Below are 12,328 nucleotides of genomic sequence, written 5' to 3'. Positions count from 1 at the left end.
GAATCTGCCTTTTTAATTACCTTCTACAAAAGCAGAAACTCCTGTGCTGGAGCTGAACTGCTCCGAACCTCTCTGATTTCTGAGCATCTCATTATCTATGGAAGAACATGGACTGAAAGAAAAGGTATGCTGAGCATGCTATTGATTACAGCTATATTTGCCATGATTCAATAAGTTGAAATGTCATATACCAAATATTAAATTACTGAGATTATGCACTGGCTCATCTGCATCCATTTTTATTCACTTTTATTTGGCTGAACATTTTCATCTTACTTACACAGTGACTAACTAAAAGTAAATGACGCATTCCTAATATTATAAATATGAAAAATAGTGTGTGCTTGGGGACTGCAGTTGAATACATTAAAATCACTCAGTTTGCTAGTTAACATATTTCCATCCCTTTTATGTACAACCTTCTGCATTCGGTTGGCAGACTGCAAATTCATGGCCTTATGGAAAACACTCTTGATTTTCTGTTGTGACAGCAGAAATTGTCCAAAATATCTAACAGTTTCCCTAAAGGACACTCCCAAGCTGGCACTTCCCAGGTGCAACACGAGCTGAATCCGAGGTGAACATCACATCAAATTCCACTCATCTGTCAGTGCAGTGGATTATTTCTTGAGAGACTGAAATTGGCTGCCCAGGATCCGAACACCATCAATCTTATTCACGCGGCGCGCGCAGAAGCTGCTGGGAGAGGCTTGCAGGAGGCAAAGCCCTGCTCTAAGCAGGTGATGAGGCGGCTGTAAAACCTTCGCTCTATCTGCATCACATCGCAGAGTGAAAGATTTTGTCATTTTTCACATTTCCCCAACACTTGGTATGCATTCAGTGTCTAGCTCTTCTTGCTTAATAAAAGAGGTGATTTTTCAAGCTTAGGCAAATGTTGCAGAGCTCTGGATCTGCCCAGCTCTCATTTTTTCTCATAATGTCACTTGTTTCAACTGATTTTACAAAAGAAGATTACATTTTCCTTTTACCTATCTGTTTAGCTGGGCTGAGTTTTTTAATATTATTATTTCCTTCACTGACGGACAGCCTCAGGTTACCAGCAGCGTTCCTCACTATTGTATTGTGATAAACCTTTTCTTCCCTTCTTTGCAGGTCCCAAATATAAGCATCACTCAAACTTCAAATATTCTTAAACTTCCACTGCCAGCTACTAAAGATGTTCTTACTAGTTAGTCTAATGCAATAACTTAACTACCTAGAGTAATTTCATCAAAGATTTAAGTCTAGTGCTCTGTTATAGAACTTTTATTACAAACAAGCAAGAAGATGCCAGTATCTGCAACTTTAGGACAAAGAAAATAATGATTCAAAGTTTTCCCAGATAAGTTGTACAACATTTACTGTTCAATCACCATCCCACTTTGACGGTAATTCCAAAAATGTCAAGTATTAATTGCCACATATTAAATGATGCGCCATTACAGGTTAAGATTTTCCATCTTCATTTGTAAAGCTCTTCAGAGCTCTCCCTCCTTTCTCTGAATCAGCATTTATGAAGTGCCATGCTTGCCCTGTCTAATTTTAGCTAGATGATAACACTGTGTTAGACTATGCCAACTCCTCAATTTGTAACATGGCACATATGCTTCAAAATGTAATTAAGACTCAAAAGTTTTGCATGATCAATTGCTATTAAGAAAAGCCCAAGAGCACTAAAAAATACTAATGTGCTGCCTCTGTGGATCAGGATAGTCAAAATGAATTAAGTTCGCCATTGCAAACCCATGGGAATAATTCTGATCTTATATACATTTAATTCCACTGAAGCACAAGCCCAAACTCTCCTGCATATGACATTTTTTTTGCAACCTCATCACTTTTCAGAAGTAAACCTGAAAACCCCCAAATAATTCTATTGTGCATTTACACCAAGGTAAACACCTGACCTCAGATAAACACTAAAGACTGATTCAATAATAGTAATTTGGTTAATAGCAATTTTAAGGGACCAACCTGTGTCCAGTTGGGTTAGCAAAGTTACCCAAAACTAAGCTGTTAAAATGTTTTGCCAAACTCTACTTCCATTCATTACTGCAATGGAGAGGGAGAAGGGGAAGGTAGAAATAAAGGCAAAGAGACAAGGAAATTAATTTCTTTTTCCAAGTAGGATTCTCACACTGGAAAGTTGGTAGAAGACAATGTTAAAAGATGAATATTTCAAAATCAGACTGGCAAAACACAACACACATTAGGCTGACTGGAAAAGACACCCTGCAGTATCAAGGCAAACAACTCAAAGTTAAACAATAAAATGGATTCCATGATTATTCAATCATTTATCAAGACAGACAAAAGCATGGGCAGACAGCCTGCAGCCTCATGGCATTCCCCAGTCAATCTCAGTCCTACCTGGTCTGTGCAGGTGATGCTGCTGGAAAGTGTGATGGAGGGACCCCTGACAGAGCAGCATTGCACAGGCACTTATCCACAAATACAGGACCCAGGACATTGCAGAGACCACTGCCATTCTCTAAACAAAATATTAGACAGACATTATTATCCATCACCCCACAGCACACAGAATAGTCAGCTTCCATTACAACATTTTATTTCAAGAAAAAAAATCCTTTTTGTTAAACCTCTTTGTTTCCTGGTTTATTTTCCCCTCTGCAGGTTGCAATTGTCACACAGCAAAGGTCATGGCTAAAAAGGATGGTTGAGGTAACGGGATGTAAACACAAGAGCCTGCATAACTTTAATAATTTAGTGGCAAAAATATGAAACTATAATGATCCGAGGACTAGAGGAGAGAGAAAACAAAACAATTAAAAACAGAGGGCTGGGAAATACTCCCACATTGTTCTAGCACTGAACTTGCACGGGGCGATTCACAAGGCCAGCCAAAAACTGTGATCTTTGGGCAGAATCAGAGCTACTTTAAGTACATGACAGGTCAGCACACAGCGTTGAGATGTCCAAGGAGCTTTTCAGGCATGTTCCATGCCCCAACCTGGAAGGCCAACGCTGACCCAGTAGGTAAATTAGTGCTTTTGACTTCTGTGAGCATTAATTTTTAATCACAGAGCTATCTGCTAAACAAAGTAATTGTTTCTCAGAACTGCGTTCTAATCCCTCGATAAAAATCAGCTTGCTTTTATTTGACCTACCAGTGCACAAGAGCTCAAGTACGGCCCCACTGAATTTCATATGGATTAGATAGCAGGCTGTATCTTTCTACAGAGCAGATCAGAACAAGAGTTATTTTTCTTTCCACAAAGGAAAAGAGTCATTTGTTATTCTAATATTTTAATAGGTACTTTCATAATACTCTTTATCACACTAACTGGCTAAACTCTCCGAGTTTAAATTTCAACAGCTCTTTCTTGATGCTTGCAACGGGAGGTTTGCAAGGCTCAGCTACGCTACACATCGTCCAGTTCCTTTCACAACACCGTCTGCTGCATTTCCTATCACCAAATTAATCAAACTTCAGGCACTCGCTCTTCAGCCAATGACACGATGCCAGTTTCTAGCTAATAACCCAATCAGCTCAACATAGCTTGCACGGAGGAAGACAGACTTTGTAAGATCAAAGAATCGTGCATAGAAAAATTATGCTTTCACAGGAAAAACTAAAGGAAAAAGCAGTCAGTATGTGACCTATCAGCAGCAGGATTTCTGCAGTAGAAAAATTAGCAGCATTAAATAATAATGAAATCTAAATGTTAATAAAACACATATTTAGATTTTTTTCTTATTTTTAAAACTAGGCGGTCTCTGAGAATCTCCTTAGACAGTAACTGTCTGAAAAAAGACATAAACTTACAAATATAATTAATTGAAAACACTAAGAGAATATTTTTATTAGCTATGCCTTTCTCTCCAATTGGTATTTAATGCACTCCTTGGCACACAATTAGCTTAATTCCCTACAATTTACTTTACTGTATACAGTATACTTTTTCCTCCTCTGCTCTCAGAGGAAGTAATCTTGCAAAACAGAGCTCCCGGGGGCTTCCTGCATCCTCAGGAATTACTGTCATTTTGGGTGCTCCCATGCTTTTTGCAAAACATGAGAAAGGGGAAAGGTGACTCTTGCACATTTTCAGGATTTTCAGGCTCTTATTTAAACTGAACTTTATAAGTCCTAGACAAAGTGAAGCAAAGCCAAACTTCGATACAGGAACATTTAGCAGACTGTTTCTTCAGACATCCTATTCTTAATCACATGGAAAGAAGACTTGCTTAATCCATCTCCTATTTTGATTATTAGCTCTCCATTTTTTTGTTTCATTTTTTAAATACTTTTTCAAACAATGCTATTTCAAACTACTTTTGCTCAATCCCAAGCATTTCTCACAATCATTTCTTCATGTACTTGACTGTTAGCAAACTGTTATCTCACACACCCAGTTTTATGCAGAGAGCATCTTATTACTACTAAGAAACACAGCAAGTCTCCTCCAGTTATTATCTCAGTTCAAAATCTACTTTTGAATCTTAAATCCTAAAGAAGCTCCTTACCTGAGTAATCCAACCAAGAGGAGAACACTCTATTAGAGTTCATTGGAAAGATCTAACACTTTTTTAAATCCATCTGTACCACAATAAGGGATTTTTAACAGCTTTCCAATAATCTTCTTTATCAGGATTAAAAAAAAAAAAAAAAAAAAAGTCTTTTCCGTTACAAATCCTATTCCCAGAGTAAAGAAGACATCTGAGCACTCAGACTCTGCCGTCAGAAAAGTGGCCAAGGTTTGAGGGGTGGAAACCTTTTCATTTTCACCTTTAAATCATCTCCTAGCAGCACCTTCTGCTTGACGAGCCCTCTGAAGTGATCTTGAGATAATTTGCAGCTCCCACTCTACTTAAGGACGAGGCTCGGCGTCCGTTCAGCGACAGAGCAGCTCTGCTCCGGCGCGGGCAGTGCCGAGCGAGCGGCTGCCGCGCGTTCCTACGCTGCTATAGGATGCTGTAAGTACTGTCGCCTATTTCAATACATCCCCTCTCGGGAAGCATCGCATGCCTTAAAGCGACACAGCCCCGCACGAGCCCCGGCGAGCCCAGAGCATCACTTAAATAGCAGCACAGGATGCAGAAAAGCATCCGCTCTCCTCCGCCAGCGGAGATAGGCAGAGGCAGGTGGAAGAGCCGGCGGTGGAAAGACACAGTTGTAATGGCAAAGGACTCGTCGTGGCCAATGACAAAACCGAGACACGCTTAAATTATGCCAGCAGCAGCTCTATTCCCGTGGCGTGGCTCCCTCGTGCTTATTTGCAAGAGGCAAGCGAAACTTAAGGAAGCCTAGCCTGGTTTATGGTGCAAGGAAAGCGCATAACGGCACAAGGGAGAGACAGAAAAGAAACGGCAGGAATAACCCTGTCCATTCCATGGGTTTCCCAGCTCTCTGCCGCACCTGGGAATCAAACCCTTCCCTTACAGCTCGCAGACAAACCCTTCCCAATGCATCGTGGCAGACAAAGGGAAGAGAGCTCAGACCCACCAAATCATTACAGTTATTTATTGCCCACATCTTAAGTGGCCATTTACAGGAACAGATTGGCTTCCTCCTCCTCTCTGTATTATACGCAATTATTTTTTCTTAAAGAGCAATTGTAGGTATGTAACACATGACCAAAATCCCATTTACCTCTGCCTGCAATAGGAAAAACGCTGAGGGATAAAAACAGAAACTTCCATTTTAAGATTCCATGGTGCCCTCCAAGCTGACAGGACCCTCACAACAGCTCTATATCACAATAAGTATCTATACGTATCCATCTCAGAGCAGTTGGAGATGACCAAGGGATGGTTCCCATGCTGGCTTTGCTATGAGCCCCCTGCTCCTGGCGGAGCCCAGAGTGGCCACAGGGAGAAGGTAGCTCAGGACAAGCCTGGTTGTGCCCAAAGATGTTTTCAAAAGCTCAGTGTTTATTTGGGTGTTTTGTATGAAAATTCATGGGAGTGGCACACAGTTATTTAATAATAGCACCCTTAAATATGCACCCTCGAGAACATGTGAGGAGCAAAAGAGGGAAAGGATTGGGGAGCAGCAAGGCAGGAGGAAGATGAAGAACAGGGGAGTGGGGGAGATGGTACAACTAAAACCTTCCAGGAAACAGAAGGGCCTTGTGGAGAGGGGGAGGCCTGAGACAGGTTGTGACCACACACCTGAGCAGAGCAAGCAGAGACAGATTTACACAAGACCCAGATTTGTGTTATTGCAGCAGAGCTGTCACTCCGCCAAGGGCTGCTGCCCACCCGCTCCATGAGGCTAATGCCACCATAACCCCTAGCAGATGCTGCTTCTGCACAGGACAAGCTCCACAGAGGCATAGGACGTGTTGCTGCCACAGGAGAAGGGGGAAGATCAGAGCAATGGAGGAGAATATTAAACAGGCTGCGCTTCCAGCCTCCCTCTGCCCCGGCTCTCAGCATCTGACAGGAGCAGCAGAGTCCTTGGCAAGTCCTGCAGCAGCTCCCTCACACCTGCTTTGGTGTCTTTGCTGCCAATTTTAACTTCCAGTGGACCAACAAGATACAAAACAACTCTTCTTTCCCTGCTTTCAGCTGGGCATGGTGTCATCCTCACCTGACGCTTTGGGGTTTTGCTTTTCCCTTTCCAGCTCAGATGTCAATGCCTCCCAACAGGGAAAGCAACTTTCCCTCCTTATGCCCAAACTCACACGTTGAACAGGGGGGCTAACTGACAGGATTGGAAAATGAACATAGGAATCATAGAATGTTTCAGGTTAAAAGGGACCTCTAGAGATCATCTAGTCCAACTCCTCTGCACACACAGGGTCACCTAGAGCACATGGCACAGGACTGCGTCCAAGTGGGTTTGGAAGATCTCCAGAGAAGGAGACTCCACAACCTCTCTGGGCAGCCTGTCCCAGTGCTCCGTCACCCTCACTGTCAAGAAATTTTTCCCTAAGTTCCTGTGGAACTTTTGACGCTTCAGTTTCTGGTCATTTCCTCTAGTTCTGTCAGTGGCCACTGTGCTGAAAAGAGGCCAGCACCATCCTCCTCACTGCCTCCCCTGAGGTACTTATATACACTGATTAGATCCCCTCTCAGCCTTCTCTTCTCCAGGCTGAACAGGCCCAGCTCCCTCAGCCTCTCCTCATAGGGCAGATGTTCCAGGTCCCTGATCTTCCTTGTGGCCCTGCGCTGGACTCTCTCCAGCAGCTCCACATCCCTCTTGTACCATGGATCCCAGAACTGGACACAGTACTCCAGATGTGGCCTCACCAGGGCTGAGTAGAGGGGCAGGATCACCTCCCTCGACCTGCTGGAGACGCTCTTCTTAATGCACCCCAGGATCCTATTGGCCTTCTTGGCCACGAGGGCACACACATGGTCAACTTGTCATCCAAGCTAACATTAAGTGACAGTGAACAGGCTGCACGCTATGGAACTCTTGGAAAATTTTGTCAGGAAGCGGTAAGGCAGAGTAATTTCTCTGAAGGAAATAGGGTAAAGCCTTATGCAAACCTTTATGTGCAGTAGCAGTGCTGTTTAGTGCTGAAACAGGAAGGACCCTGGCTCTGGAAGGGGACAAAAGAGCCTTTGGGCTGCATGGTCTGAGAAAACGGGAAAAGTAGCCAAAAAAGCAGATACAGCCCAGGGAGACCTGCACCCAGTGTAGTCACCTCATGAACACATCAAAATCTGTCTGAAGAAGCATCTTGGGAAGGTGCAAACAGGACTGCAGTCCTTTGCAGAAGCAGAGCACTCAAGAACGAGGTCTGGTCCCTCAACTCCCTCCCATTGCGTAGCAGCAGCCATGGAATGGATAAACCTGAAGTCTACCCATTTTTAGGAGCAAGACTCAAACATACAGAAAAGGCAATAGGAAATGATGGTATTAGGTAAGGGATAAGTTTGTAACTCAACCAATTAGCACTCACATACATGCCTCAGGTCTAGTCTTCTCATCTCTCCCATTTCTTATATGGTCCTCTACTCTGATGACAAACAATAAAGGAGACAGACCAGGGGTGCTGAGTGATACTAGTGAGGTGAGAGCACAGAAGTCTTGTTCACAACTTTCTTGACTGGAGGAGGGATGAGGGATGACTTTCTGGGGTTGCCAAAAGCAAGTCCATTGCAGAAGCACACATTTCCAAGGTGGAAGCAGGCTGCAAGCAGTCAGCAGACATCAAGTTGCCTTTGAGATAGGCTCCTTTGCACATATTGACTGTGCTCTTCACACTACTATTTATCTAGAAATGTCAAGTGAATGATAAAAATAAGCAAACAAAAATAACACTCCTTGCCTGGACCTCTATTTATCACAAGTTTTAGTGGCACTCAATAATGGGGCATATGCACATTGGACCCATGCAGACAGTAGATTGGGAGCTGCACCTGAATAAGAGCCTCTGGCCTCTATTTTTAATTGTTGCCTCCTGTGTTTCTTCCTTTCACCTCCCACTCCTATTGCCACACACATCTTTTACCATGTAAAGATTTAATATGACAAATCCTAGACATATATTTTACAGGGTCTGAAATAGGCTCACCACCTTTGAAATGCAAAACGCATTAGTTCTAGTGCTCCTGGGACAATGCAGCTTTGCTTTTTACAGATCTGTATTCCCTGTTCCTCCAAGCTGCATCCTCCCATCCTACAAGGGTTTCACACATGCACAGATCTGCCTTTGGCCACTCTATGGGCATATACATTTCAGTCCAATAGTATAAATCTTCCTAACCCAGGTAAGCCACAGACAGATGCCTAGAGAAGCTTGTCTTGATGTGGTTGGCACCCATAAACCTGCTGGCTCCTTCCCACCTAGAGAAGGTACTTCCTAGGGTCCATTTTCACACGGCATCCTTGTAACACCTCCCTCCTTGTTGTCACCATCTCTCCAGCCTTGCTTAGTTTGATCAGACATTCCAAAGGCACAGGAAAGATCAGAAAGATGGCATAACCTAGACCCATTAAAAAAGCAAGCTAAATCGCCATAAATACCATGAACTGAAATGAACAGTTAAACAACCAACCTGAATATCAAATGAAGTGGAGAAGGGTAGGAGAGCACAGCACAAATGGAAAGACTTCTACTGTATTATTTCCAGCCTACCTTAAAGGTGCTCTTCTGCCTTGTTAAAAGAAGATCCAGCCTTCACAATTCCAGCATTTGTGAGGCTAAGATTCTGCTTCTCACAAATTTTCCATGCCTAAGTGGGAGGGGGGAAGAAGAAAAAAAGAAGAAGAAAAAAAAAAAAAGAGACAGAACACATCTATATTTGTCAAGGAAGTTTATATCAAAAAGTTTGTCCTAGTTATTTTTCAAGTATGTAGGACAGTGCACCAAAAAAAAAAAAATGACCCTTATCTATAACTTGCTATTAACCAGCAAGAGAGACCATCAGTACTTGCTAAAGAGTAGCAAGAGGCATTACATGTACAGTACATTATCATCAAGGAACAAAATTGTAATATCACCCAGTCTATTCAAAATATAACTGTGAAAGTGTCACTGTGCTCATCATGACAGGTAAACATAGCCTTCATATAATGGAGAGGAATTGTTTATTTAGTTTCAATTTAGAGACACCAGCAAAGCAAAGGCATCTAAGTTAAAACAGCCCTGGAGTGATGCCAGTCCTGGTGTTATTGTCAAGTAATAATACTGTTATCCTTTACCAGCTGTACATTAGCTGTAGAGATCATTCCACTTTTAAAATACTGAATCTCTTCTCATTGATTCTCAGCTTCTGCCTGTCACAAATCTGCAAGTTCTCAGCCCAGGTATTCTTACATTGCCCAGCTGAACTCATTAAAAAAAAAGTCTATTGAAATATTCCTAGTATCATAACAATCCATTACTAGTGTCAGTCTGCATCTGCTCTTCCAAACCAGCTACAACCACATCCAAAAAATTAATCAATTGTAGTATGCCAAACATCAATCCCCAAGGGTAGGGGGTGGTGAGTGCATGGTGAAAATAGACTTTTTTTTAGGGACAAAAGATGAAGGGAACAGATATGTTTGTAATATTCACAATGTAAGTAAATAAATCAGAGACAAAGCAGTTAAGATTTACTGGGCAGCAAATTCACTACGGCCAGTCTAGGGTCAGTCACAGGGCTGTCCTTGCTACTTTTAATTTCACCACAGTACTAGCTCTAGAAAAATCTAAACAAGCAATAGGTCTCCATTAGCTGAAAGCAACGGGAGAAGAGATGCTTTATTAGCAGGAGAAACAAGCCTCTTGTGTCAGGGTTCATGCAGTGCAAATATCAACATAGAAAGGAGGCTACTTGGAGACAAGTTTCCTCACTGGAACACTGCAACTAATCCTTCCAAGCTCCAGGGCACTGCAGCAGGTGCTTCCCAGTCAACCTAGCTTCCCACATAGAGTAAATCCCAGGAAAACCAGCCAGAAACCCCAGCAGAGACACCCACACTCACCAATACCCCAATCCCTTCCTGCAGGAGGGGAGGGCTCCTCCAAGACACCAATAAAGCCCTATGTAAGGGTCTGGGACACAACAGGGACCTTATTCCTCCAGCTCCAAACACTTACCTCCCAAACATCAATACTGGAAAACCAAGCTCCCCAGAAGGCTTAGCCCTTCTCCCAAATGTCCCTCCAATCTTTCTAAGCTCCAAAGGTTTATATAACCTTTTGGCTACTTTTCCACCGCTTTTAACTGGTGAGAGATCTCCAGAGGACTCTTTTGCAAGCAGAAGCTCTACTAGGACCACAGACTTCCTCTAGAAACATCCAGGTGCACAGGTGTGCTTGGGTGCTTAAATACTCATCCCAGCAAATTGCCCTCACCTGTGCTCACCAGCACCTTGCTTAATAACAACATTTGGCTGGCACCTTTGCAAAGAGAATATGTTAGGAGCCTGTTCAGTTCTGTGGTGTTGCACTTCTGATGTTTATAGCACCCTGAAAATAGCACTTTAAAGTCATCTAAGTCTGTGCTGGGCCCAGCTGCAGGGGAATTTCAGCTCTTACATTTTACCAGGGCATTGGCCAAATAGCCTATTTGCAAATGTGTGTATTTGCCTGCACTTATCACAAGGAAAGCCAATGGTGGAAAAGCAGTAATAAATGAAGAGGTTTCTTTGCTACCTTCTCCCTGTAGCTGTGAAGTTTTATAATGGATTCACTATGTGATCTTAAAATATTTTGCAGTTTGTTATGGGTAAAATGCCCTGTATTTTGCAGAGGAACAGCAAGGCTCCCACTTGCTGGAATAGACTCCCAGATTCCATGTGCTTTATATGGTGATTTTGATTACTGATGGATTAAATTAATGTTCTGAAGATTCTAAGGGAACCCTTGAAAAGATGATATTGCAGGCAAACTACAAAGGACAATTTCTGATTTCAGTAATGCTCCTGAAAAGAATACCATGGAAAAGCAGCACATATAAAGGACTCCCTTAAAGAAGAGGAAGAAACAAGAGCTGGGGAAAGTTCTTCCATGCAAAATAAGTGAAAATTCAGCCAGTACATCCCTGATGATATTATTTTGAAAGCAAGATGAAAACTATTTAGATACTTTGGACTAAGTCACTGTTTGTGTAACTAAGAGACATTATAAGACAGTAAGACTTAAACCCATAAGACTTAAGACTTTATTCCATGCCACAGCTATGGGTTTTGTCATTATTTAAGAGAAACATAGCAAGTGCTCCTTTCCAAATCTCATCTACTTGTTTTCTGAGCTGAGCAGAGCGCCATGGCATAGATCTGTGTGCTGTGCCCGTGTAGTAAAAAGGTTGCTTTGCCAGTAAAGAATTAGTGCATGAAATGAGCATGGAAAAAATCATATATCGTGCTGTCTTTGCTTCAAGACAGGTTGGTTGACTGGCAGGAAACCTATATAATCATTCCTTCCAGGCAGATGGCAGGATCACGATTTGATCTTCACTTGCGATTCTCTGCTGCCTCTCATAAGCCACCCAGCTGTAGGATCTACCAATAACTGGGCTGTTTTATGTAAGTTGTGAAACACTCAAATCAAAACATATGGATTAATATTGTGACTAGTTCTCATGTTCCATTTTGTAAAAATTTGCCTTGAATTTGCCTCTAACATTTCATAGCTGATCATATGCAGATAATAGCTTCAGAAATCTACACAAAAGCAACTTGTAAATTTGTACACCGCCCCTGACAGACAATACTCTCTTGAACGTTTGTGTAGGCGTTGAAAATCTTGCCATACATTGCTAACTCTCTCGGCACATATTGTTTTTAGACTGCCATCTGCTAATGCACAGTTCTACCCTAAGAGCGGTGCAGGAGTGCTGCAGTCTCCTATCTGCTCTGTTTCCAGATTTACTATTTTATTTCTTTCAATTCCCACCACTCAGATTGTGCCATTCTTAACCC

General features: G+C 42.4%; 1 protein-coding gene across 1 annotated transcript in view; it reads right to left on the bottom strand.

The window, feature by feature from the left end:
* Positions 1-5,060, bottom strand: part of TAFA1 (TAFA chemokine like family member 1) — a 192,265-nt gene extending 187,205 nt beyond the window's left edge. Inside the window, exons 1-2 of the mRNA XM_088528312.1 lie at positions 4,486-5,060; positions 2,371-2,491 (exon numbers count right to left, since the gene is read on the bottom strand). Coding sequence (XP_088384438.1) covers positions 2,371-2,488 — 118 coding nt within the window. The 5' untranslated portion in view covers positions 2,489-2,491; positions 4,486-5,060. The remainder of the gene's footprint in view (positions 1-2,370; positions 2,492-4,485) is intronic.
* Positions 5,061-12,328: the final 7,268 nt, after the last annotated feature.

Source organism: Tinamus guttatus, unplaced genomic scaffold, assembly GCF_059628265.1.
Source record: "Tinamus guttatus ecotype Peru unplaced genomic scaffold, ASM5962826v1 Tinamus_guttatus_pri_ptg000307l, whole genome shotgun sequence".
NCBI lineage: Eukaryota > Metazoa > Chordata > Aves > Tinamiformes > Tinamidae > Tinamus > Tinamus guttatus.
The sequence above is the reverse complement of the archived record's forward strand: the minus strand, read 5'-3'. Positions and strand labels throughout refer to the sequence as shown.